General features: G+C 46.8%; 1 protein-coding gene across 1 annotated transcript; it reads right to left on the bottom strand.

Moving 5' to 3' along the window:
- Positions 1–772: 772 nt before the first annotated feature.
- On the bottom strand, positions 773–27,949 carry DIPK1B (divergent protein kinase domain 1B). Its single transcript, XM_063144730.1, has 5 exons — positions 27,532–27,949; positions 3,435–3,569; positions 2,604–2,711; positions 2,151–2,327; positions 773–1,594 (listed from the first exon to the last, which is right to left on the bottom strand). The coding sequence occupies exons 1-5, from the start codon at positions 27,592–27,594 to the stop codon at positions 782–784; spliced, it is 1,296 nt and encodes a 431-aa protein (XP_063000800.1). The 5' UTR covers positions 27,595–27,949; the 3' UTR covers positions 773–781.
- Positions 27,950–27,988: the final 39 nt, after the last annotated feature.

Genomic DNA, 27,988 nt, shown 5'->3' with positions numbered 1-27,988 from the left:
ATCGGACCCACTGCAAAGAGCTCCCCGGAGTTCCTGCACCTGCTTGTTCACCTGCCTCACGTTCTGGCCCAGGTAACTGGGGTGGTGAGGAGGAGGAGCAGCAGACACCGCGGCCTCCTGGTTCCCCGGCTCTCTGCTAGCCAAGCAAGCGAGTGGTTGCCATGAGGAGGAGGAGGAGGAGGAGGAGGAGGAAGAGCAGTTGGGGACCATGGTGGTGAGAAGGTGGACTCATTGAGGGAGGGGACCCATGGAGTGTGCCTCACCCAAGAGCCCCCAGCTGCATTCAACAAAGAGAAACGGAACAAGAAACAGAGCCTTGGATAAACGATTACAGATAAACCAGAAGACTTCCATTGCTTCCGAATTGCTACAAAGCAGATGCTGCAGAGCTGCAACGACCTGATTAGCTGAAGTAGGAGCAGCAGCAAGAGAAGCACTATTTATTTACATGGGAAAGGTGTTCACCAAGACAAGAAGCAGGTGTTCCGGCTGGACGCCTCGCCTTCCCTGCTCTGCCGACGGCCCATCACTTCGAAGCGAAGAGGAAGAGTCCTCGCCCCTCGCTCATCCTTTCCCCCCTAGACCCTCTTCCTCCCGCTCGCAAACATGTGGGGTTTTTTTTTAGGGTGTGTGCGCGTGCTCCTAGTCTACAATTCTTTCCCCAGGCCTAAAGCGCAATACTGGCGGTTTTGCCCAGCGGGAAGAACCACGCGAGAGCAGCCGTGGCCCGTCGTCCTTTGATGCCCCACCCCTCATCATCATGCCACCCCTGGCGGTGCCTCTAGGAATATTTAGTATTTGAAATTTTCTTCCATAGCAGAGTCTTGAGGCTGTTGAGCACCAGCGAGTGATGGACGTCCATCTGGCTCGCCAGGCCGCTGAGGGTGGTGCAGGTTTTCAGCTGCTTATGCAGCTCGCCTTTCAGGTCAGGGGGTGCCCCAGGGAGCAAGTACTCCTGCAGCATCCGGCACACCTTGGCCAGGTTGGGTTGGACCACGTCGCTCTTACACTGCTTCATCAGCTTGTCGCACGGGGCCACGCAGTCCTTGCCGAAGGTGCAGTCCACGTTCTGCTCGCAGTGCCGCCCCTTGAGGAAGCCCCGGATGGCCATCTCCGTGGCCACCTTCCGGAGGTCCACCATCTTGAAGTCGTACCCGTCGTTGTAGCCCACGTTCTTGAAGCCCGTCTCGCAGATGTAGAAGTTCCCGTACGGGCCGTGGAAGATCTCCTCCACAAATTCCAAGAGGCCGATGGCGACCTTGGCACGGTGTGGCCAGGCCGGAGAGAACCACTGGTGGATGACCCTGTGGACAGCGGAAGGGAGCAGGGGCTGCAGGAACCGTGGGACGTCCACGGTGAAAAAGGAAGTGTGGTGGATCTTCTCGGTGACATACAAGTCCCCACAGTGGCCCAGAAGTCTGGCGGTGTGCTCCTTCTCGTGCAAAGACAAGGTCAGAAGAAAGTCGTTCAGCTGCAAGAGGGCCCAGATGGATTTTGCTTCTGCCAGAGACAATTTCCCATCTTGGCTGACATCAGCCATCGCAATGATTCTGTTCACTAAGCTGGCGAGGGAGGCCTGGTCACCCAGGTTAGACTGCAAAAGCAAACACACACAGAAACTGCATCAGCTCACGCATCTCTAGAAACCAGCATTTTCAAAAGTTGTTGGGTTTTGTTTTGTTTCACAATCTTGGCCGCATAGGCTTTTCTCCCACACTGGAAGGAGTCGGGAGGCTGCTGTATAGTTCTGTTTTGCTCTTAGGTTGAGTTTACACCAATTCTTCTCTCTACTCTAAGCCATAAGGTTCCATACCCTTTGGAAAGAGGGTATGGAAGTTTCACGCGCAAATAATACACCTTCTGGCCAGGGTAAAGTGAAGTAAAAGGCAAGAAAACTTTATAAGACAACTCTCTCTCTTTCTCTGATTTTGAAAATCACTGCACTTGATGGAAACAAGTACAAATGCAATTTTTGTGATCTTTTGCCCACCCCATGACTTGCTCCAAAGTACCGGCTCCCAAGTTTATGCTTCAGATCTACTAACTTTACTGCCCGCCCCAGCCTAGTGCCTTCCAGATGTGTTGGACTGCAACACCCATCATTCCAACACATCTCTCTCCCCTGCAGTTGTCATCAGAAGTACACTGACTTTTAAGAAGTTCAAGAGCATCTCTCTGAATTCATCCATCGACGTCCCTCTCGTGGGCTTGTTGAAAAGGACCACATCTCTCCGGGGCGCTGAGTCCGGGTTGCCGTCAGCCTTCAAGGCCTCCGTGATGCCACATTTGATTATCACCTCCTTCTCCTTCCAGAGTCCGCTGTATACCTGCAGGAAGAAACAGGAGTGTGACTGGAGGGAGACCTGGGTTCCATGGAACACAAACTTATTCACTACCTTGACATCAGTGGCTAAAGGTTTGGCCGGTTAGTTGAAATTACAAACTGGGGTCCTCTTTATCTCTGCTCAGCAGCAGCAGTGGGATTTGTTCTTGAACAGGGACCTTTTCCCTTCTGTACCGGAACACCCTGGGCCCCCGCTCTGATCAAAAGAACTGGGGAACTGCCAACATCGGCGCCTGATTGAGCTTCTCAATCAACCTACCTGTTGGGTGGGTGAAGACGACAGGCATTGTTGGAACTCCAGCGTGTGCTCCTCGCAAAGATCTTTACAGGTTGACCCAGAAATTATTCCTTTATTATATTGATCACACTGGGAGGAGGAGAGGGGGGGGGCACAAATTAATTAGAATGACCAAGTTCATTGTTTGGGATCCATGTCTCTTCTCGGCTGATTTATTTAATTCACATATACCAAGGCCGCCTTCATGTAAAATCACCATAACACAAATAAAATTAAAAGGCAGGACATTCATTTACGGCTACTAATACTTTACTACCGGAGCGCCTGATTTCTATTTTCACAAGTGGAGGATGGGAAATCTCTGTTACTTTCCCCCTTCCCAGTGGTCTGGGGGTGGGCATGGGAGTCTGAAACCATCACACACCCTGGCTAAGGCGAACCTGTGGAAAAGAGGACAGGGCTCCTGTAACTTCAACGGTTGCATAGAAAATTGTATTTCAGCCAGTGTAGTTTGTATGCATGCAGCACCAGGTGAAATCCCCTCTTCATCACAACAGATAAAGCTGCAGGAGACCTGCTGTCTTTTGTATCTGGTCACTCTAGCTAAAGAGGGCAGGGCTCCTGCAGCTTTAACTGTTGGGATGAAGAGGGGATTTCACCTGGTGCTGCAGGCACACTCACGCACACACAGAGGCACAGCACACTGGCTTATTTCTAGGTTCCCGCATTCTTGTTTCTCTTGACAAAGCGTCTCACACATCCATGCCCATAGAGCCCCACCACCCCACATTTAGATCCCCTTTTTTCAGAATCACCAGAAACATTCACAAGTCTCGGAAGAGAAGGACTCACTATGATCATTTGGCAAACGTGTCCCCTGCAGAGTTCCGAGTAGGAGGAGTAATGGATATATACCATCCAGCTGCCCACAAAGATGCCCAGCCAGGCAAAGAAGAGATATTTCACCTTGATGCCAGGAAGGCGGCTCTGGAGGGAATAAAAAGGGGAAAGTGTTTATTGGTTTAATCTAAGAATGTGAAGTCTGGGGGATCTCCAACCTTAGATGGACTCCGGACAGGGGATCTTTCTCACTTTGCACCAGGGCCCCAAGATGTCTTGCTCCCTGACGCAAAGTACAAAATGGTCCCCCCTCCCCATGTGTAGAAGCTGATTGGACTGGAAATTAAATCTTCAACACCAGCCGCAGGGCAGCGTCATCCATTGCACATGAGTTGCAGCAGGCGTAAGAAGTAAGTCTCATTATCTGCAGTGGGGCTTGCTTCCAGGTAAACGTGCAGAGAAAAGCAAGCATTAAACATTCTTCCAATGAAACCAATGAGATCGGAGAACCCCATGCGTGCTTCCTCAGACGTACGTCCCGCTGTGTTCAATGAGTCTTACTTCTAAGTAATCATGCATGGGATTGCAGCCTTAAAAGTGCTTAACTTTGGTTGGATTATCCCTTCAGTTTAATTTGGGGTGTTGCCTTTTAAATACTACTTAGGGTGACCATGTGGAAAGGAGGACGGGGATCCTGTATCTTCAACTATTGTAAAGGAAAGGGAATTTCAGCCGTCGTCGTTTGTATTGCGTGCAGCTCCTGGTGAAAGTCCCTCTTCATCACAGCAGTTAAAGCTTGAGGAACTCAGCCCTCTTTTGTATCTGGTGAAGAGGGCAGGGCTCCTGCAGCTTTAACTGTTGTGAGGAAGAGGGAATTTCACCAGCCATACAAATGACAGCTGCTGAAATTCCCTGTTCTATACAGAGTGTCCTCATGAAGAACCTCAACAGCGGGGCCTTCTCTGTAGCGGCACCCACCCCCTGGAAAACCCTCCCTCGTGCGTTTCGGGAGGCAGACAATATAACATCTTTCAAACACCTCCTTAAAACACATCTTTTTAGACAAGCTTTCCCTGGAGTACAACTTTTTCTGGTTTAATATGATTTCTTAAAATTATTTTTTTATTTTTAAAAAGTTGTTATAAAGTTTTTAAAGTTATGTGCATATTGCCTGTTTTTGTGGTTTTTATTTTTTGTATATTGTTTTTAAGTGTTTTATTTTATATGAACTGCCCAGAGAGCTTCGGCTAAGGGGCGGTATAGCAATGCAATAAATAAATAAATAAATAAAAATTGACCTTTGAATATTATGGTTTTAATTGTGAACTGCCCAGAGAGCCTTGGCTGTTGGGCAGTATAAATACGTAATAAAGAAAAAAAAACCAATAAATAAAAACATGCATCTGTTAAAGATGCAGGAGCCCTGCCCTCCTTTTCACATGGCCACCCTATAAAGAATTCCCTGAAATCAATACAGCAAGTCTTGACTAATGCGTCAAAGGCATATCGCCTGTGAGGCGTTTCCAGACTCAGCCCAGGTAGGGGGTCCTGAAGGGAGGTGACATTATTGCCCCGGGGGGAAGCGGGGGGGGGTGTCGGTTTGCTCTTCGAGGAACACGTGGCAGGAGCACCTGCCTGCCCACCTGCCCGCCGGGGTTTCCCCCGCAGGGGCTTCGCTCGCTGCCCTGTGACGCCGCCCCGGACCCCCGCCCAGCCACGTGCGCCCTTCTGCCGCGGCTCTTGCGCGTTCACACCTGCATGCGCCCCGCCCTGATTGCCGCCTCTTCTTCTTCCGCGCCTCGCCGCGCGGAGCCCCCAGCCCGCCACGCCCCAGCAGCAGCAGCAGCAGACTCTTTTGCAGGAGGGCAAAAGAGAGGAAGGGGGGAGCCAGGAAGAGGGGTTCTTTCCTTTTTCAAAACACAGGATGGAGGACCCGAGGCCACGCAGGAGTCAAGGGGAAAACTCGCCAGTTCCCTTCATTGTGCAGGTAAAAAAAAAGGGGGGGTATTTCTTATTTTTCCTTTTTATTTTAAAATTTAGTGGGGTTGGGGGGGATGTGGGGGGCAGTTAATTCGCGCCGCAAGCGCCGCCTTCCCCCTGGGTTGCCTGGTGGCCCTTTGGCGAGCGAAGGGGGGGTGAGAGGAAGGGGGGGGCCTGGCCGTGCAGAAGGGCTTTTCCCCCCTACGGAAGGGGCTGGGGGGGGAGAGATGGGGGAGCAAGAGAAATGGGGGGGGGGTCTCCACAGCCTTCCTTCTCTTGGCCTACAATTTTCCCCAATTGCGGAGGAGTGAAATTCCCTGGAAGCGCAAGTTGAATTGCAAGACGGAACGCAGTGCCTGGATGATGAATACTATATGTATTGTATATATAAATAAAGCCTTGATATTGTGCGTGTGTGTGTCTATGGGGGTATTCGAAATGCTTACGTTGAATTGTTGCAAGAGCATAGGAGATTTATGTGTTCGTTTTCAAACCATACTGTTTGACTGTGGGGTGGAGGTGGAGGTGGGGATTGTGTAAGGCTAAGCTGAGTGGCTAGAGCCCCCTCTTTGTGAAGGTGAGGACTGTAGCCAAGGCCTAAGAGCATACAACAGCACCCTCCAACCTATGTTCCCCAGCAACTGATGCACCCTATTGTTTGACTGTGGGGTGGAGGTGGGGATTGTGGAAGGCTAAGCTGAGTGGCTAGAGCCCCCTCTTTGTGAAGGTGAGGACTGTAGCCAAGGCCTAAGAGCCTACAACAGCACCCTCCCACCCATGTTCCCCAGCCACTGGTGCACCATATTGTTTGACTGTGGGGTGGAGGTGGAGATTGTGGAAGGCTAAGTTGAGTGGCTGAGAGCCCCCTCTTTGTGAAGCTGAGGACTGTAGCCAAGGCCTAAGAGCATACAGTACTCTCCTACCCATGTTCCCCAGCAACTGATGCACCCTATTGTTTGACTGTGGGGTGGAGGTGGGGATTGTGGAAGGCTAAATTGAGTGGCTGAGAGCCCCCTCTTTGTGAAGCTGAGGACTGTAGCCAAGGCCTAAGAGCATACAACAGCACCCTCCAACCTATGTTCCCCAGCAACTGATGCACCCTATTGTTTGACTGTGGGGTGGAGGTGGGGATTGTGGAAGGCTAAGCTGAGCGGCTGAGAGCCTCCTCTTTGTGAAGGTGAGGACTGTAGCCAAGGCCTAAGAGCATACAGTACCCTCCTACCCATGTTCCCCAGCAACTGATGCACCCTATTGTTTGACTGTGGGGTGGAGGTGGGGATTGTGGAAGGCTAAGTTGAGTGGCTGAGAGCCTCCTCTTTGTGAAGGTGAGGACTGTAGCCAAGGCCTAAGAGCATACAGTACCCTCCTACCCATGTTCCCCAGCAACTGATGCACCCTATTGTTTGACTGTGGGGTGGAGGTGGAGATTGTGGAAGGCTAAGTTGAGTGGCTGAGAGCCCCCTCTTTGTGAAGGTGAGGACTGTAGCCAAGGCCTAAGAGCCTGCAACACCACCCTCCAACCTATGTTCCCCAGCAACTGATGCACCCTATTGTTTGACTGTGGGGTGGAGGTGGGGATTGTGGAAGGCTAAGCTGAGCGGCTGAGAGCCTCCTCTTTGTGAAGGTGAGGACTGTAGCCAAGGCCTAAGAGCCTGCAACACCACCCTCCCACCCATGTTCCCCAGCAACTGGTGCACCCTATTGTTTGACTGTGGGGTGGAGGTGGAGATTGTGGAAGGCTAAGTTGAGTGGCTGAGAGCCCCCTCTTTGTGAAGGTGAGGACTGTAGCCAAGGCCTAAGAGCATACAACAGCACCCTCCAACCTATGTTCCCCAGCAACTGATGCACCCTATTGTTTGACTGTGGGGTGGAGGTGGGGATTGTGGAAGGCTAAGCTGAGCGGCTGAGAGCCTCCTCTTTGTGAAGGTGAGGACTGTAGCCAAGGCCTAAGAGCATACAGTACCCTCCTACCCATGTTCCCCAGCAACTGATGCACCCTATTGTTTGACTGTGGGGTGGAGGTGGGGATTGTGGAAGGCTAAGTTGAGTGGCTGAGAGCCTCCTCTTTGTGAAGGTGAGGACTGTAGCCAAGGCCTAAGAGCATACAGTACCCTCCTACCCATGTTCCCCAGCCACTGGTGCACCCTATTGTTTGACTGTGGGGTGGAGGTGGGGATTGTGGAAGGCTAAGCTGAGTGGCTGAGAGCCTCCTCTTTGTGAAGGTGAGGACTGTAGCCAAGGCCTAAGAGCCTGCAACACCACCCTCCCACCCATGTTCCCCAGCAACTGGTGCACCATATTGTTTGACTGTGGGATGGAGGTGGGGATTGTGGAAGGCTAAATTGAGTGGCTTAAAGCCCCCTCTTTGTGAAGCTGAGGACTGTAGCCAAGGCTTAAGAGCATGCAACACCCTCACACCCATGTTCCCCAGCAACTGGTGCACCATATTGTTTGACTGTGGGATGGAGGTGGGGATTGTGGAAGGCTAAGCTGAGTGGCTGAGAGCCTCCTCTTTGTGAAGGTGAGGACTGTAGCCAAGGCCTAAGAGCCTGCAACACCACCCTCCCACCCATGTTCCCCAGCAACTGGTGCACCATATTGTTTGACTGTGGGATGGAGGTGGGGATTGTGGAAGGCTAAATTGAGTGGCTTAAAGCCCCCTCTTTGTGAAGCTGAGGACTGTAGCCAAGGCTTAAGAGCATGCAACACCCTCACACCCATGTTCCCCAGCCACTGGTGCACCATATTGTTTGACTGTGGGGTGGAGGTGGGGATTGTGGAAGGCTAAATTGAGTGGCTTAGAGCCCCCTCTTTGTGAAGGTGAGGACTGTAGCCAAGGCCTAAGAGCCTACAACAGCACCCTCCTACCCATGTTCCCCAGCCACTGGTGCACACAGGCTTAGTGCCTCAGATACTGAGGTAGCACACAGCCATCAGGGCTATTTATTTATTAGATTTTTATACTGCCCAATAGCCAAAGCTCTCTGGGCGGTTCACATGGCTGGCCTTCTCCTCCTCCTCCTCCTCCTCCTCCTCCAGGAATTTATCCAACCCCCTTTTAAAGCCATCCCCATTGGTGGCCATCACCCCATCTTGTGGCAGTGAGTTCCATAATTTAACCATGAGCCATGTGAAGAAGTCCTTCCTTTTATTTGTCCTAAATCTCCCACCCATCAGCTTCATGGGATAATGGCCCCATTGGGTTCTCTGGTATTATGAGGGAGGCTTTGTGCATCTATCATGTCTCCTCTCAGTCTCTTTTTCTCCAAGCTAAACACCTAATCTACCTCACAGGGGTGTTGTATTTCCATAGTATAAAAGGGTTGCCCCATTGAATTTCTGCCTGCCACACTGCTCTGAAGGACTGTCTGCTGTTTCTTTGCACAGTTTCTCTCATGGCCTCTTAGGTCTAGGTCCAGCCAGCATCTCCTGCCCCCTCAGGGTCCCTGCAGCCCCTTTGGGCATCTATGGCCACCTTCTAGGACATCTTGGCACCGGCTACCTGGCATTTCCCAGCCATTTCCCCACTGTCTGAGCCCTGCAGGCCTCATTTGGAAAGGAGGAAGAATTAATCTGCTTATTCCATGGCTCCCTTCCTCTATTTCCCCTCAGGACAATCTGTACTTTCTCTAGAGCTCCCTTTTTTCTTTTTCTCCTCAGAGAATTAGGACAGGGATTGGGCTGTGTGTGAGGAGAATTTACCCACAATTGCAAGCCTAGGAATTTTTACCTCAGAGGTGAGAAACACCTGAGTGATATTGCTATACTGGCAGGTGAAAAGTCTCAGAAGCCCTTGAAACTGTAGTCAATTATTTTTGCAGGAGTGCCTAAGAGGCAGCACCCTCCCACCCATGTTCCCCAGCCACTGGTGCACACAGGCTTATTGCCCCAGATACTGGAGGTAGCACCTAGCCATCGGGGCTAGTAGCCATTCACAGCCTTCTCCTCCTCCTCTAGGAATTTCTCAAACCCCCTTTTAAAGCCATCCAAACTGGTGGCCATCACAACATCTTCCTTTTTCCCCCTCAGGACAATTGGCCAGGAAAAATGAGAAGGGGAGGAAAGAATTAATCTGTACTTTCTCTAGAGCTTCCTTTTTTCTTTTTCTCCTCAGAGAATTAGGACAGGGATTGGGCTGTGTGTGAGGAGAATTTACCCACAATTGCAAGCCTAGGAATGTTTACCTCAGAGGTGAGAATTTTTACCTCAGAGGTGAGAAACACCTGAGTGATATTGCTATACTGGCAAGTGAAAAGTCTCAGAAGCCCTTGAAACTGTAGTCAGTTATTTTTGCAGGAGTGCCTAAGAGGCAGCACCCTCCCACCCATGTTCCCCAGCCACTGGTGCACACAGGCTTATTGCCCCAGATACTGGAGGTAGCACCTAGCCATCGGGGCTAGTAGCCATTCACAGCCTTCTCCTCCTCCTGCAGGAATTTCTCAAACCCCTTTTTAAAGCCATCCAAACTGGTGGCCATCACAACACCTTCCTTTTCCCCCCTCAGGACAATTGGCCAGGAAAAATGAGAAGGGGAGGAAAGAATTAATCTGTACTTTCTCTAGAGCTTCCTTTTTTCTTTTTCTCCTCAGAGAATTAGGACAGGGATTGGGCTGTGTGTGAGGAGAATTTACCCACAATTGCAAGCCTAGGAATGTTTACCTCAGAGGTGATAAAAAGCCTAAATAATATTGCTATACTGGCAAATGAAAAGTATTAGAAGCCCTTGAAACTGTAGTCAATTATTTTGCAGGAGTGGATAAGAACTGACACATTCAACGTCTTTATATCCACATACTTCTCCATTTCCTCTCAGTGAGAATGTAAACAACCAGAGAGGGCTATAATTTAGGTACACAAAAACATGCCATTGGGTTTCCTCAGTGTGTACCTCAGGGCCCAGTTGTCTCAGGTTGCTCCTACTTTCCTGGCATTTAGCTTCTGCCTGCCCTGGTTGAAAAGTAACTGTTTCCTGAAGAAATTGTTCTGTCTGTCTAACTTTTATGTCAAGTAAATGCTTGTGCAGTGACTCCACTGTTGGCTGAAAGCCTTTTTCCTTACTGTAATTTGAATTTGGCTAATACATGTTTTATATATGACATTTCAGAATATTTGGTTAGGATGGCAGTTTTAGTGTGAGACAAGACGCCTAGTGGTCTCAGCAGGAGCCTTTCCTCTGGGAGGAGAGGTTTCAGCCGCAGTGTGGCACTTTAACATGGTGGGGACATGGGTGTAAAAGGAAAACTGAGGAAACTTATACAGTTTAGAGAAAAGCAGCAACGTTGCTGCTCATAAGCGCTGGAAAAGATGCTACTTGCTATGGGAGAAAGACTGAGCCGGGCCTTTCATCCCACCTAACAAAAAAGGGTGACTGAGAAGGATGGGTGTGTTTGCCAGAAATATTCTTTTAGCAAAAGATGACCTTTCATGCTAATGACTGTATTGAAGACAGGTGTGCAGGATGACCAGGTGTGGGACTGATAATCACTCTTGCCTTTGGGGTGTCCATTTTAAGAGGTCTGTTATCGCCCTCAACCCTGTGCCTTCCTCCCAAGTGGGTGCCTCAAAATGGAGGCACTACTTCTCGCTCACAAGAGAGCTGCTTTGGAACAAGAGAGTTCCTCCAGCCCTGAAACGGAGGCATTTGCCATAAATAAGAAACCCCGTAGTGGCAGCCATGCTGAGGAGAAAAAAAAATCTCCTCAGAAGGAACAATTCCTATAGCCACTAACAGAGCAGTTTCTAGACAAAGTAATCAGGATGCAATTAATAACACCTGACTGCAGTCTGACAAACTTTAGGAGGGAAAGAAGACTGGAGCCAAGAGGTGGACGTGGTTGTGGGTATATTATTATTATTATTATTATTTATTTATATAGCACCATCAATGTACATGGTGCTGTACAGATAACACAGTAAATAGCAGGACCCTGCCATGTAGGCTTACAATCTAATAATGGGTATAGCTGGTAAAGGTTCAGGGCATTTGGCCTGAGGTAAAAAGGAGTCATTTAGAGGCTTGTAGCTTCAACAGTGGCCTGGTTCAGAAAACCCTCAAAACCATGCTGCTTAACCACAAAATGGTTAAGGTAGGGTGACCATATGAAAAGGAGGACGGGGCTCCTGTATCTTGTAACAGTTGTATTGAAAAGGGAATTTAAGTAGGGTGACCATATGAAAAGGAGGACAGGGCTCCTGTATCTTGTAACAGTTGTATTGAAAAGGGAATTTAAGTAGGGTGACCATATGAAAAGGAGGACAGGGCTCCTGTATCTTGTAACAGTTGTATTGAAAAGGGAATTTAAGTAGGGTAACCATATGAAAAGGAGGACAGGGCTCCAGCAGGTGTCATTTGTATATATGGGGAACCTGGTGAAATTCCCTCTTCATTACAATTAAAGCTGCAGGAGCCCTGCCCTCTTTTAAATCTGATCACTCTAGTGTAGCTCCTGCAGCTTTAACTGCTGTGATGAAGAGGGAATTTCACCAGGTTCTCCATATATACAAATAATACCTGCTGAAATTCCCTTTTCTATGCAACTGTTAAAGATACAGGAGTCCTGTCCTCCTTTTCATATGGTTACCCTTGACCATTTTGTGGTTAAGCAGCATGGTTTAGCATGTTGTCTGAACCAGGCCAGTGTTTCTTAACTCCTTCAGAATTGTCACCAAGCAATCTTGAAAACCCCAAAGTAAATATTAGGATTCCCTCATGTCTGTAATCCTTACTGTCTCCCCACAATCTGCACTTCAGTCCTTAATCTCTCTCCTCACTCTCAGGCTCCCATCCCACCCCCTAAGCTTACACACACACCCCTTTCAAGAAAAGCCTCTGCCACAAATCACCCATTAAATGTGCCACTCACCCTAGAGTAAAATTAACAGAAAAGAAAGCAGAAGTTAGAGGTTTCCCAGTCTAGAGCCTTCAGCTACACCCACCCACCCCTTCCCATACCCAGAGCTAAAGAGGATGAAGGATTGGGGCCTTTGCTCAGTAGTAAAGGACCTACATTGCATGAGAAAATCAGCTTTGAAAGAAGCGGTTCCCCATATATATATATAATATATATATAATAGTAATACAGCCTTGTAGCATTACAGAACACTAAAAGACTCACGGCTGAACATTTCTACTCAGGAGCAAAAGCCTACCCAGAATAGCTGTTTTCTCAAGGATACTGTTGTTTTTATGCTGCTTATGTTTTTAAATTGTGTATATTTGTTTTTAATTTTTACTGTTTTTAACTTTTGTAAACTGCCCAGAGAGCTTCCGCGATGGGGTGGTATATAAATGCAATAAATAAATAAATAAACACTCATAAGGAGAAAGAACCAATCCCGCAGGAACTTTTAAAGTTTCTTTTTCCCTTCTTCTTTTTTTTTAATAGCTGCTTTCAAGTGCTGCAAAGCGTCAAAAGGGTGACGGCTGGAGAGGTCTACTCAAGAGAAGGAAGAGCAGCCACCTGTGAATGCTAACGAGCCAGGCTCAATTCAGCTGCAGCTACATCACCACAGCCAGAGTGCTGATAACCTCTCCGTCTTCCCACTAACTTAGTTAGGTGGGCAGTTTGCATAGAGGTGAGACTCAATAAAGAACCAGTCCTGCTGTTGCTTTCATTCCTAGGAGGATCACAAAGGCCCCACTGGCCCTGTGGGGCTGACTGGGCCGCACGAAGCCCCTAGCATTCTGCCTGAACTGCATTTTGCCTCCTAGCCGGAGGGCCTTCTTGCTTCTCCAAGCCCTGCTGGCCTGCCTGCCTGTTTACCTGTTGCTGTTGGGGCTGTGTGGTGGCTGGGCTGAGCCAGAGTCTCACCTGGAAGTGGCTCATTAAAAACCACCTACCCCTGCCTTGTGCTCACAGCCACTGGGTGGGGGCACAGCTGCCGGGTGAGGGTATAGCTGGGCACAGTGCCTTCTTGCTTGGCCTGCCTGCTTACCTGGACTGTTTCAATCTGCAGATGGTTAGTAAGGGTGCCTGGATTGGGCCAGAGCCTCACCTGGGAGTGGCTCATAGAAGAACCAGCCCTGCCGTGGCCTTCCTTCCTGGGAGCAGCACGAAGTCCCCACTGGCAGTATGAGGCTGATCGGGCCACACGCAACACCGAGCCCTCCGCCTCATCTGCGTTTTACCTGCTAGCAAGAGTGCTTTCTCGCTCTGCATGCCTGATGACCTGGACTGCTTCAATCTGCAGCGTTGCTGGTACGGGTTTGCTGCTGGGGACTGTGTGGTAGCTGGATTGGGCCACAGCCTCATTTTAAAACAAGCTCATTTTAAAAGTAAAACAAAAAACACTAGCCCTGCCTAACATCCAAACCAGGGGCGGGGGGGGGGGGCTTGCCTGTTTTGTGCCCAGGTGATTGCTTACCTGGTTTCCCCTGCCACTTGCCTCCCCCACCCCCCACCCCAGGATGGTTTGGATGTTGGAAGGCTGCCAGGATACTGTGTGGGAAACAGGCCTGTGACCCCGACCTAAGGTGGGAGAAGCTGTGTTATGTGGGCTTCTTCCCCTGAGTGAGAGTCAGAGGAGGTCAAAAGACAGGAATAGAGGTTAAAAGCTCCAACCAACTGGGGATAGAATGTAAACACACATGGGCTTTATTTATTTGTCCTGACTTTTGTCACTGCTCAACCTTTTCCCCACTTTCTCTCTTTCTTTCCTTATTCTCTCTCTCTCTCTCTTCTGGGGTAGGGGTTCTTACAAACCAGGATGTGCCAGGGTGGAAGGGAGGGTAACATGGAGGTTGAGGGTGCCGCCATCACAGTCATGGGTAAGGGATGTTATCTGGCACGATGGGGAAGGAATGATATCAAAACCATGGAGGAGTCAGATGGCTACAACCCGTCCCCCTTTCTGACCCTCTGCCCAACCCACAGGTTCCTGGTGGACTGGCTGCTGCACCCTCTGGACTGGTTGCGGTGCTGGTGAAAGCCAGGTAAGTTTGCAGCAAGACCTCACACATCCATCCGACCTGGTGTGGCATCACTGAGACCTGGGTGGGTGAGCTGGGCGGTGCAGATATGACCCAGCTTTGCCCACCAACCCAGGCTTGAGGGGTGGGGAGTCTCCCTGATCCATAAAAGTTAAATCTCACTCACCAGGAGACCTGGGTGGGCCAAAGAGACAGATTGGGGATACTATTGGTGTACCCCCTCCCCCCACTGGGACATCCTAAAACAAATGGCAGCACTTGCCCATAGGGAAAATATAGCTCCCCATAGGAAACTCATGCTTGCTCATAGGGAAACACAGGGCAGTGTTTGCCCTTGGCTCTTCTCCCTTGGCCTGGTCTGCTGCGGTGAGGGCAAGGGTGGTCCAAGAGTTATTTGGGCACTTGCTTTGCCCCCCTTCCCCCTGGCTGTACTGAACAGCAAATGAGCCAGCAAACCCTATAGAAATGCAGCTTCAGTTTGAGGGACATCTGAAAACTATAAGGTGTCTCTTTGGATATTGCAATTAGTAAGTTTTGCATTGTATTAGTCTTTGTGTTTTATTTGTTCTTGTATGTAATTGTACATTTTCAATTCTCTCCCCAGCTTATCTGTCTGCTTGATCTACTTGCTTCAAAGACAGCTAAGTGTTGGGGAATTTATTTTAGAATGTCACTTGTGTTTTGAATTGTTGTGGGTTGGATTTTATATTGTGATGCATTAGGGTTGGAATTGTAACCAGAAGTAAACCCCAATGACCCTGTTCAGAAGGCACCTTAAACCACGGTGGTTTAAGGAGCCTTCTGAACAGGGCCAAGGTCTTCAACTGTGAAATGGGAGGGCCCCAGGTTGGGGAAGGGTGGTTTAGAGGAAGAATGATTGGTAGTAATAGGGTTAAACACCCCTTACCAAGATTCCTTCCTGGCTTCCTAATTGCAATATAAATTGCAAAAGCACATTTTATTTCATAAAGCATTTTGTGGGTTTTATTGCATTTTGTGGTTTTAACTGTGTATTGTATGTTATTTGAATCGTGCATTTTGGAGGTTCAATTGTTGTGTGGTTTTTATTGTTGTGAATTCCTCAAAGGGCTTCATTAGCAGTGACAGGGCTGGGCACCGTTTACCAAGATTGGTTCCTAATTGCAATATCAAATGCAAACTCAAGATTCCTTCCTTGCCTCCTAATTGCAATATAATATGTAAAAGCGCATTTTATTTTGTGGTTTTAACTGTTGTGTATCAATTTGGGGATTTCGTTGTTGTGTATTGTGTATTGATTTTACTATGCAATTTGGGGATTTCATTGTGTATTGATTTTACTATGCAATTTGGGGGGTTAATTGTTGTGTATTGCATTTAATCATATTTTATTCCCTTATATTTTTATACTGTCCCAAAGCCGGGGCTCTCTGGGCGGTTTACAAAAAAATAATTCCAGGCTCTATTCAATAATGATGATGATGATAAATTCCTTACCAGCCTCTCCCTCTGGATCGAGGCGGGTAACAACATACAACAATACAGATAGTAGGAGAATTGTAAACAGTGAGGTCAAAATAAAATTAAGTTCAAAAAGCTGCAACTGCATTATTATCAGTAATCAGTAAACAAGGTAAATGATAACACCATGGCCCTGACACCAGGATACAATCAGACAGCTGGTGTTAATTGGCTTAATTGCCAGAGGTGTTGATGAGTCTTACAATATGTATTGGACATAATTATGCATTTGGGGGGGGGGGTTTAATTGTTGTGAATTGCCCAAAGAGCTTGGTTGTAAGAGTTTATGTCCACAGGCTTTTCTGCAAGGTAAGTGTGCATAGGTATGATGCATCTCATCAGGATCATAACATCAGTTGAAGACTTTGAGGACTTCTGACAAGGTGGGTGCAAGATTTGTTCATGTGTGAGAGCAGAATTATAAATACTCAGCTTAGTTTAGCCCTATGTAGATCTTTTCTCAGAGACACTGTTAGTTCTGTTGCTTCTTTGCTAGTAATTGTTTCAATATCTAGTCATGTTTCAATATCCTACATGGAGCATGTTATGCACTAAGCGCAAGAACTAAGCAGACTGCTTGCCTCCCCTTTGTGGGATTGGCTGACTAAGTCCTGTGTTACACACCGGCCACATCCCTTTATGGGAATGTCTCAGGTTAGCAGTGGTCACTTGAAAATATGGCCGGATCTCCTACATGGAGCATGTTATGCGCTAAGCGCAAAAACTAGGCAGACTGCTTGCCTCCCGTTTGTGGGATTGGCTGACTAAGTCCTGTGTTACACACCGGCCACATTCCCTTTATGGGAATGTCTCAGGTTAGCAGTGGTCACTTGAAAATATGGCCGGATCTCCTACATGGAGCATGTTATGCGCTAAGCACAAGAACTAAGCAGACTGCTTGCCTCCCCTTTGTGGGATTGGCTGACTAAGTCCTGTGTTACACACCGGCCACATTCCCTTTATGGGAATGTCTCAGGTTAGCAGTGGTCACTTGAAAATATGGCCGGATCTCCTACATGGAGCATGTTATGCGCTAAGCACAAGAACTAAGCAGACTGCTTGCCTCCCCTTTGTGGGATTGGCTGACTAAGTCCTGTGTTACACACCGGCCACATTCCCTTTATGGGAATGTCTCAGGTTAGCAGTGGTCACTTGAAAATATGGCCGGATCTCCTAAATGGAGCATGTTATGCGCTAAGCGCAAAAACTAAGCAAGCAAAGTGCTGTGTTACACACAGGCAGCATTCCCTTTATGGGAATGTCTCAGGTTAGTAAAGATGCTCTAGCAAGCATGGCCAGTTCCTTGATGCATTTTGTAGGATTAATTTTACTTGAATGTTTTTATTCACAAATATGTATCTTAAATATCTACATGCTAGAGAAACCTTATATGTAAGGAATAAGCAATATATTGCATATATTTTCTTTAAAGAAAAAAGTGCTACACAGTCCAACACTATAACTATACAGTATGAATTTAATGTTAGTCATTAGGCAGATTTAAAATAAATTAATGAGAGGATACCAAATCAAAAGAAATGTTTTTATTATGATTTTTTCTCTCCTATTAATGTAACCATAACCTAATAAAAGCATCTGAAACCTGAGTTTTCGTGTATTCATTTGGTTGGTGTGAATTTATTTTGTTTGTGTACCATCTTATGTTTAAATGTTTTGCATCCTTCCAAAATTTGTTTATGTGCATTTGGTGATCTGCATTTTTTTTTACAAAGCATTGTGTATATTGGATTTTATTTTAAAAAGAATTTTGTGGTTTTTAATTGTTGTGAACTGCCCAAAGAGATTAGTTGCAAGAGTTGGTTTGTGTAATTTTTTCTTTTTTTAGGGTTTATCGCAAAGTCCTATGTGTTTACTCAGGTAAATCCCAATGCATTTAACGGTGAAACGCGAGGACACCAGATTGGTGAATGTTGGATTTAGAGGTAGAATGGTTGTCAGTGATAGGGTTACACACCCCTTATACCAAGATTTCTTCCTTGCTTCCTAACTGCGCTTTTACATTTTATATTGCAAAACGTTTTGTGGTTTTAATTCTTGTGTATTGCTTTTTATTTTGCAATGTGTTTTGAGGGTTTTAATTGTTGTGAATTGCCCGAAGAGTGTTGTTGTTAGTTAGTTTGTGTCATTTTTTAAGGATTTATCGCAAAGTTGAAGTAAATCGCAATGTGTTTCACTGCGAAATGGGTGGAGGGACCAACTTTTGGAAAGGTGGTTTAAAGGAAGAACGGTTTGGCAGTGATTCGGTTAAATACACCTTACCAAGGTTATTTTCTTGGTTCCTAATTGCGTGTGTTCATTTGAGGTTTTTAATTGTCGCGTAATGCATTTGATGATGAATTTTGTGGCTTTAATTGTTGTGGTATGCATTTTATTATTTTATTATAAAAATTAAATATCACCATAATACAGAAATCTTAAAAGCAAGCAATAAATAATAAATATATATTTTAAAACAAGGGTGCTCAACAGTCTAATACTATAAATACACAGTACGAATTCATTATTAGTTATTAGGCAGATTTAAAATATAACTTAATGGGAGGATAGTCTGTTTTTTATTACTATGTACTGTAATTTTTCTCTCCTATCGTAATCATAACCTAATAAAGACATCTGAAACCTGTGTTGGTGCATTTATTTTGTTTGTGTGTATAATAAAACAATGGCATTCTGTTGCAAAAGTGTTTCCTCCTTTTGTCCCTTAATACTCTAAAATGTTGGGTATGTTCCTCTGTAAATGCTATTTCCCATACTGTATTGTACCGTCGTCTTAGGCTTAAACCTTTTTGTGCCTTTCCAACATTTGGCAAACGCTATTTCCCATACTGTATTATACCGTCGTTTTAGGCTTAAACCTTTTTGTGCCTTTCCAACATTTGGCAAACGCTATTTCCCATACTGAATTGTACCGTCGTCTTAAGTTTGGCTATGTGCATTTGATTTCAAAATGCATTTTGTGCTTTTAATTGTTGTCAAATAGACAATTGTAAAGAGTTTGTGCTTGCTTTGTGATAAATTTTAACAGTGTTAAGTTCCCAATCAGGCTTTCTGTAAAGTAAGTGTGCCAAGGTAAGTGTATAATGGGACAAGGTAAGTGTATAATTTGTACATGTGTGAGAGCAGAATTATAAAAAAAACTCAGCTTAGTCCTATGTATACCTTTTCGCAGAGGCATTTTTAGTTCTGTGGCTTCTTTACTGGTAATTGTTTCATTACGTAGTCACGTTTTATTGGGTTGTATGGGGTGGCGGAATTTTTGGGATTGCTTCAGGCAGCAAAATACCTTGGGCCAGATCTGGACTTAGAACTGTGTTAGACACAGCCTGCATCCCTTTCACAAGGATGTCTCAGGTTAACCATGGTGCCCTTCCAAGCACGGCTGGTCCCTCCTTTATGGAGAACGTTATGCTTGAAGTTCTGAGGCAGAGGCCGAAGAGCTTGGTTGTAGGAGTTTGCTTGTGCCAACTTTGTGCTAAATCTTAACAGTGTTCAGTTCCCAATCAGGATTCCTGAAAGGTAAATGTCCATAGGAATGATGCATCCCAACAGGATCATTAACATCAGTTGAAGACTTTGAGGACCAGGCCCGCTCCCATCTCTTTTGACAAGGTAAGTGTATCATTTGTGAGAGCAGAATCATAAAATCGCAGCTTGTCAGAGACATGGTTAGTTCTGTTGCTTCTTTATTCGTAGTTGTTATAATCCTGTTTTATCGGGTTGTGTTGGGTGGCACAGTTTTTGGGATTCCTTCAGGCAGCAAAATACCTTGGTCCAGACCTGGACTTAGAACTGTGTTAGACACAGCCTGCATCCCTTTTATGGGGATGCCATGGTGCCCTTCCAAGCATGGTCCCTCCTTCATGGAGAATGTTATGCTCTAAGTGCAGAAACTTAGCACACTTCTTTTCTCCTCTTCACGAGGTTGGCTGACTTGCACACAGCCAGCGTGTGCGTCTCAGGTTAGTGGAGATGCCCTAGCAAGCACAGCCATGCATTTTGTGGTTTTAATTATTGTGAATTGCCCAAAGTGCTTCCTTGTAAAGAGTTGGCTTGTGCTCCTTTTTAGGATTTATCACACAAATCCTACGTGTGTTTAATTAGAAGTAAATCCCAATGTGTTTAACTGTGAAATGGGAGGGGCCCAGGTTGGGGAAGGGTGGTTTAGAGAAGCAATGGTTGGCAGTAATAGGGTTAAACACCACTTGCCAAGATGTGCTCAGGGATGCCCTGTTCCTAAATCCTTAGTGTATGTATACTGGATTCCTATTGGAAGTCCCTCGAGCCCTTAAGGGCCTGGATTTCCTGACAACGCACATCCCTAGCCAAGAAGCTAGCAAGAGGATATATACGGCTGGGTACAGGTGTTTGAAAATGCCTGTTTGAGAGAAGGGTGGGTCACTCTTGGGTCGACCAGTGCCAGGGGAAGGACAGAGGTCCTGCAACCCTGTGGACTCCCTTGGACCTCTCATGCTGTCCTTCTGGGAAGGCTGCCTTGAGTTGGGATGTGAAGTCATTATTGCGATGGTCCCGCTCCTGCCAAGAATTTTGAAGGTGCTGATAGGTGATGATGGATCTGTCCTACGGCAGTCTTACTACAGAGTGCCTCAGGGCTGTAGTTGACCCCCATGCTTCTCAACATCTACACGAAACCGCCGGGAGACCTTCACCAGGGGTGCGGGCTGAGGCATCACGAGTGACACCTAACTTCGCCTCTCCTTCTCAGCTGACAGAGGTGGGGCAGTCGGAGCCCTGAACCAGCACACGGGCAGGAGAATGGACTGGATGAGGACCAATAAACTGAGATTCAATCCAGACAAGACAAAAATACTGTTTGCAGGTGGTTCATCATTCCAGTTTAGTGACATTCACCCTGTTCTGGCGGGGGGTTACAGACTTCCCAATCGGTGACGTCTGTAGTTTGGGGACGGTCCTGGATCCATCGTTGCCCGTAGAGGCACAGGCTCCCTCCGTGGCTCAGAGTAGCTTCTCATTAGTTTAGGCCAGGGAGGAGCAGCTCCAGTTGTTTTGGCCTACAACTCCCATGATCCCCTGCCATCAGCTATGCTGGCTGATGCTGATGGGGATTGTAGGCCAAAACAACTGAATTCACCGTTTTTTTTATTTCCATTTGTATTTTAGTTGTATTTTATTTTATTTTAGTTCTGGTTTTTTTCTTTTTATTTACTGCACTTTTAATCCACCCAAAGTTCTTCAGGTAGTGTATAAAACATTTAAAATAATAAGAAATTAAAACAAAATAAAACTAGCCGAGATTCAAATAATAAAAATAAATCTACTAAACTAAAACCAGTAGGATAGAAAACCACTAAAATCACCAAGTGTCTAATAATATTTAAAAGAACTAAAAACAGCCCTTTAAACAGGAGGTGCTCTGAGCCACCGAGGGAGCCTGCGCCTCTACAGACGATGACGGATCCATCATCGTCCCCAACCTGCAGACCTCACCCTTTAGGAAGTCTGTAACTCCCTTCCAGAACAGGGCGACTGTCACTTAACCGGATAGATGAACCACCCACAAACAGTATTTCTGTCTTCTCTCGATTAAATCTCAGTTAATTGGGCCCTCATCCAGCCCACTCCTCTGCCCCTGCACTGGTTCAGAGCTTCAACTGCCTCACCTCTGTTAGCTGAGGAGGAGAGGAGAAGCTTAGGTGTCACTGGTGATGCTTCAGCCCGCACCCCTGGTTAACGTCTCCCGGCAGTTTCATGTAGATGTTGAGAAGCATGGGGGTCAACTACAGCCCTGAGGCACCCTGTAGCAAGACCGCCATAGGACAGACCCATTATCCCCTGCCACCACCTTCTCTAAGGAGCATTCTAGGCCAGAGCGGAACGGTTGCAATACGCGACTTCACATCCCAACCCAAGGCAGCCTTCCCGGAAGGATAGCTTAAGAGGTCCAAGAGAGTCCACAGGGTTGCAGGTCCTTCGCCCGGCAAAGGTACGGGGATACAAGCAGGTTTGCACGTCCCTCACCTGGCACAGGTCGACCTAATTGTTTCATTGACATAGTCATGTTTTATTGGGTGGGGCCAGGTGGCACAACTTTGGGATTGCTTCAGGCAGCAAAATACCTTGGGCCAGACCTGGACTTAGAACTGTGTTACACACAGCCAGGATTCCCTTCATGGGATGTCTCAGGCCAGTGAAGGTGCCCTAGCAAGCATGGCCAGCATTCTCCTTCACGGAGAAGGCTACACTTGAAGTTCAGGGACTTAGCAGTCTGGCCTGCCTCTTCACGGGAATGGCTGATTTAAGAACTCTATTACACACAGACTGCGTCCCCTACATGGGATGTCTCAGCTTATCGATGGTGTTGTAGAAGAAAATGCAGAATGTAGTATGTTTGGAATTAACAGAACACAGGCTTCTAATATTGAAGGCTAAGTTCAGAATGTATTTAAATAATTCTCATAGAAAAGAGGCATTTGCACTGAGATAGTTCACTTCTCAGTATTTTGGGCCTTATCTCTCCTATTGGGGTTCAGACCATTACTGTGCTAACTCTTTTGTTGTAGAAAATAATGCTGTTGCTAGTGTCTCACTGGTCTCTTTGTCTCTGCCTTGGAAATCCATGACAATACCTGCGGGGGCTCATCTGGGATCTGACAGCGCTTGTCAGAACCACACCGGTAGAAGCTCTTCGGGGACCACCATTCCAACGCACACCCAAGGTAAGAGACTTTTTGAAACCCCTATTGGCTTAGCCTCCTGTTTTAGGGGACACTGTGGGTCCGGATCACACTCGACTCCCAACCCAAGACCTCTGTGAGACCCAGCAAAGCAGGCTGGGAAAAGTGGGCCTGCTCCAGCAGGGCACGCTGGAAGCCCAACGTCTAAAATAGATCAGCCAGAGGGGAGATATATTTTAGAGATGTCTAAAAAGGCACACAAAATCCCTGGGAGGGAGTCTCATTGACTCTGAAAAGCAGATAAGCCAACAGTGTTGGGCTTTTATCTATTCTGTGTTGTATTCAAAAAGATTCCAAAAAGTTCAGACAAAAACCTCATTGTGGCTCAACGATGCTACTGGCCAAATTGCACAGACATGAATCAGGCCATGTACCCTGTTGCCAGTAAATGCACGGTGCAGGGGAAATGGTTAAGAATCCCTTAAGAGTACAAATGATTGTCCAAATTCCTTTTGTGTCTTACATGTATGACTTAAGATGAAAGTGCAGGCTAGTTATTGAGAATACAAATGACTGCCAATTTAGCTGTTGCTATATCTAGATTTTAGAGTCCAGCTGGAAAAACCTTGTGTTCTGAATCCCAAATGTGTGATCTTTATAATGTTGTTTTGCTAAAGGTTTAAAATGTTCAGATTCTGTGTAAGACAGGTAAAAAGAAGTTGAATGATTTGTGGCTTAGTTTGCAAAGAGACAGGTAGAAGAAGAATTTAAATCTGGTACATAGCAAAAGGTCTTGTGGAGCCTAGACACCAGAACCAAGAAAGAAAGGTAAGGGAGATTTCTCCTGCCAAAGAAAGAAAGATTTTTTTGGCTGTTGTATATTTTCGCTTCCTGCATTAAGAAAGAATCTCATTTTTTTAAAAAAGCCAATAAAGCAAAAACAATGTGGAATCCATGGTAGATTCAAGGGCAGAGGTGATGGATGAGAACATGGTGTGAGCAAAACGCAAAATCACCCTAGAATATTGCCACTATTGTGGTCAAATTGGTCGCTAGAAAATGAGTGTCCTAATAAGTCTGGCCAGCTTATGCAGACACCTCATAAAGCTAGCTGAGCCACACTAAAGTTTCAAGATTTTCCTACAGCTCTGTCTGTTTAAAAAAATTATAACTGTAGTAGGCATGTTTCTTAGCTAACCACCTCACTATCCAGACCTTCCTCTTTAAGCAGAAACCGCCTTTGTAAATAAATACATATCTACAATGGGTTACTCACCACATGAAGCATCTCTTGATGCCCTGAATGTGTTGTGACCTTGCTGCAAAACATGGTGTGTGTGTTCTCCTGATTCCTCTTCATGAAATCCAAACTTCCAGCCTGATCACCTGGGGGTCTTGGAATTTGATGAAATCCCTTTTTTGCAATTAAGAAAAGGGAATATTAAGGATATCAGGGCACACCATGTTTCCAGGGAAGGGCAAGCCCATACCTTCTGTGTAGTCTGAGCTATATGCAGTTGATAATGCCACGATTTAACAGCATAATTTACACTAGTTTGCTGGAGCAGTTGGCAATCTTTATGATTTGTAAACTGAATTCTCATAACGGAATTCTCACAATGAAGGTCAGTGCCTTTTGTTACTAACAGAAGCTTCTCACACTATGTACCTTCCAGCTGATTATAAATTCTTCTATACAGTGGAAGTTGTTTGCTACCAAGGAGAAAAGACACACACACACACACACACCTCTTCCTCCTTCTGAGGAAACACAGAAAGGGCAACACACACATGTTTTTGGCACCTTCTGTAAATATTCAAACAGATTTCAGTCAGATTAAGAAATGCTCTTCATATGAATATGTACTAGTTTTTTTCTGGATGGCTAAAGCCTACCCTTGTACAATTCCCTAGAACATTAAGCCAAATTTGCACTGCTCATATCAGCCACAGAGTGCAGAGAAAGTTGGAGGGGGTGGAAATAGAACTTTGAAAAACAAATTACCGGAGCTAAACTATGTGGCACTAATGAGCATGAGACCAAGCTCCCATGGGCAAACTTTCCCAGTTCACCTCCTACTAAAATTCAAGCCACCAAACTCTAGCTAAGAGACGATCAAGTATTAAGACTATATGGTGGTGCATTTATGAAGTAGTTCAAGATTGACATTCACAGGTTAAAGACACCCGGTTGAGCCCTGCCATGACCGCCAGCCAAAGACTGGATCGGCATTGAGGTTCAAGTGCGACTGTGTGCCCCCCTGGAGCCACGCATCACACTGCAAGAGGGCCGTTGACCCAGACTTCGCCAGTCAAGAGGGGACAACAACAGAGGCGGTGCTCTCAAGGACAACGCTGGGGACTGCAACGCAAGTGTTAGGTGATGCACGTTGAGGGGGGAAAACCCAACTTCAAGTATAACCTGATGGGATCTGAGCTGGCAGTGACTGAACAAGAAAGAGATCTTGGGGTTGTGGTGGACAGCTCCATGAAAATGCCCACCCAGTGTGCGGCCGCTGTAAAGGAGGCAAACTCCATGTTAGGCGTTATAAGAAAAGGAATTGAGAATAAAACTGCCAGGATCATACTGCCTTTATACAAAACTATGGTGCGACCACACTTAGAATACTATGTACAGTTCTGGTCACTACACCTAAAAAAAGATATTATAGAGCTGGAAAAAGTGCAGAAAAGGGCAACTAAAATGATTTAAGGGGCTGGAGCATCTCCCCTGCGAGGGAAGGGTACAACAACTGGGGATGCTTAGCTTGGGAAAAAGGAGGCTGATAGAGGTGGTCTCGAGAACGTGGATAAGGGTGGATAAATTCCTGAAGAAGGGTATTGACTGCTAGCTCTGATGGTTCTGTTCCTACCTCCAGTATCTGAGGTACTGAGGCTGTGTGCACCAGTTGCTGGGGAACATGAGTGGGGAGGTGGCGGTTTCCCTTGGTCCTGCTTTGTTGGTCCCTGGTTGATAGCTGGTTAGCCTCTGTGTGAACAGTGTGCTGGAGTAGATGGACCCTCGGTCTGATCCAGCATCAGGACACATTTCTTATGTTCTTATTCCTCCTAGTAGACTGCTCCTCCGAAGAGCCAGTGGATCACGCCCAGAGACAGATGAGGACAACTTTCCCCAAGACCAGCGGATCAAGCCTAAAGACCAGCTCCAGCTGACTGCCCCCTCCCTCCTGCTACTAACTGTCGCTGCTGAAGCCATCAGAGGGAAAGGGAGCAGCTGCTGAACTTTGCAACTAAGAATCTAGTGCCTGAATTTCCTTTTTTTCCCTCCTCCCTCCCAATCCCCTTTCCTTTTGTGTCATGTTTTTTAGATTGTAAGCCTGTGGGCAGGGACCGTTTTGTAAACCGTAGGGTTTTTTGTTTAATGAATAAAAGCCTGTAAGGATGGTGCATGGCAGACCGCTTATATATAAGTAGTCCGCCATGCACCACCCTTACAGGCTTTTAAGAAGGCCTTAAAAACGTGTTATTTTACTATGGCCTTCTCATAAATGAATACTGTTTTGCTGCTACTGTCCTTGTTTTTAATTGTTAGTTTTTACTGTTAGCTTTTACTGTTTTTAACTGATATTTTACTGTTACTTATTAGAATGTAAGCCGATGTGGCAGGGTGTTGATGTTCATTGTTTTACTATGTACAGCACCATGTACATTGATGGTGCTATATAAATAAATAAATAATGTTAAGCTTTTATTGTTTTAAACTGATATTTTCTTGTTAGCTTTTGTTTTTAACTGATATTTTCTTCTCTGTGCTTTTAATGTTTATACTGTTTTATGTATGGTTTTAAGCTGCTTTGGAAGAGCTTCTGTCCTGAAAGGCAGCTAAGAAAGGTTTTAAATAAATAAAATACGCCTGAAACTCTCAATAAATAAATAAGCCTGAAACTCTCCATAATGCCCCATGCATCCCATGACTGTGGTCAATGGTCCAGGAGAAGCTCATGCCTGAATAAATGGGTTCATCTTTAAAGTGCCTCAAGACTTCTCATTGTTGCTTTTATATGAAGGAATGTTACATGCTTTGAAATGGATGCTGGCCTTTGGGCCTTCTCCCAACCAAATCTGGGAATGGCCCCTGTTCCAAAGACCTCCTTGCAATTTCTAAACAGGTTTCCTTGCCAACTTCGCAGTATGCCTTACACAAATTCCTGAGGTGCTTTTGCTAGTCCTTGGCAGGGTCAGTGAATATCCAAAACAGAGTGAAAATCATACATGGCAGCCAACAGTCCCAGATTATTTTTCAGAATGCCCCAAAAGTATTCGTCTGGTGTATCTCTGTTTCTGCACATTCATTGCACGTGTGTGTGAGTGACATCAAGAGAGAATGGGCAAAGAAATGGGGTGCAGGGTTCACTAAAATTTGCCAGATTTTCCCTGGAGTATTACACGCTCCTGATGCCCACAGCCGCTTCTTTTAAGCAGATCCTAAATCTCATTTGTGGCAGAAAGAAACATACTTTTAGCCTAGTATCCTGTTTTCAGCAAATGCATTTTTTTTTAAAAAAAAATCCTTCTCTGCTACGTCTTTGCCTTTTATCTCCTGATTTCACACACGTACATACCTTTGTGCATAGCAAGAAATGTCTTGGGGAAACTAAAAGGGCTGATAATTGAAATGGACTTGAGTCTCAAAGCTGTCCTTTGAAAGGGGGGGGGGGGCGGGCGGGGAAGAGCTCCTGCAAAGTTGTCATATGAAACTGACCTATTGGTCCAATTCCCCCTCCCCAAAACCGTTCTGTGAACCTGTTGGCTGAGATAAGGCTCTGGGGATCTCCCTGCGGAAGCAAACAGATCCATTTCTCCCAGTGCCCTGTTTCCAGCAAGGCGGACAGAAAATCCCATCTCTACCCCGGGCCCGCTGGCTTTGCCCATTCATTCCCTCTCTCCCCGCACTTGCCACCCACCGCCACTGGGCCCAGGGGAGGGGAGGGCCGGGCTTTCAGCTTGGGCATCCGACGGGGCCCTTTCCAAAGATGCTTTCCCGCCCTCTCCCCCCAGCCTTTACCTGCAGGCCCTTGGAAAGGGGGCAAAAGACCACCAGCTGCACGAGCCTCCTCAGCCTCCTCATGCTGGGCTTGGCTCCCCCCGCGTGCCCCCACCGCCCCGTAGCAGCCCCGGGATCCAGGAGAGGATGCTGGATGAAGAGCGGGGGGTGGGTCGGTCGGTGGGGGGGAGAGATCCGCTTCCTCGCCTGGAGACGGACGGACGGACGGACGGGGGGCTTTTGTTCCGAGCCCCCTCCTCCTCCTCCTCCTCCCGGCTGGAGGGCTGGGGGCGGCAGCTGCTCAGGGCGCCCGTCCGCTGCCGCTGCCGGGAGAGAAGGAGGCAGGCGCTGCGCCCGGGCGAGGATGGAGACGCAGCCCCGGGGCCGCTGGTCCAGGCTGGCGGGGGCCGCCTCCCCCCGGGCGCCGCCGCTGCTGCTGCTGCATCATGGCCCCCTCCACCCCGATCTTCCTCCTCCT

This window comes from Elgaria multicarinata, chromosome 19 (genome assembly GCF_023053635.1).
Source record: "Elgaria multicarinata webbii isolate HBS135686 ecotype San Diego chromosome 19, rElgMul1.1.pri, whole genome shotgun sequence".
Taxonomy (NCBI): Eukaryota; Metazoa; Chordata; class Lepidosauria; order Squamata; family Anguidae; genus Elgaria; species Elgaria multicarinata.
Note: the sequence above shows the minus strand (reverse complement) of the source record. Positions and strands in the feature narration are given on the sequence as shown.

Coding starts and splice junctions, on each gene's coding strand:
- DIPK1B (XM_063144730.1), bottom strand. CDS start 27,594: ATGAGGAGGCTGAGGAGGCTCGTGCAGCTGGTGGTCTTTTGCCCCCTT. Junction 2,712..3,434: donor ACGTTTGCCAAATGATCATA/GTGAGTCCTTCT, acceptor TCCTCCTCCCAG/TGTGATCAATATAATAAAGG. Junction 2,328..2,603: donor CGTCTTCACCCACCCAACAG/GTAGGTTGATTG, acceptor TTCTTCCTGCAG/GTATACAGCGGACTCTGGAA.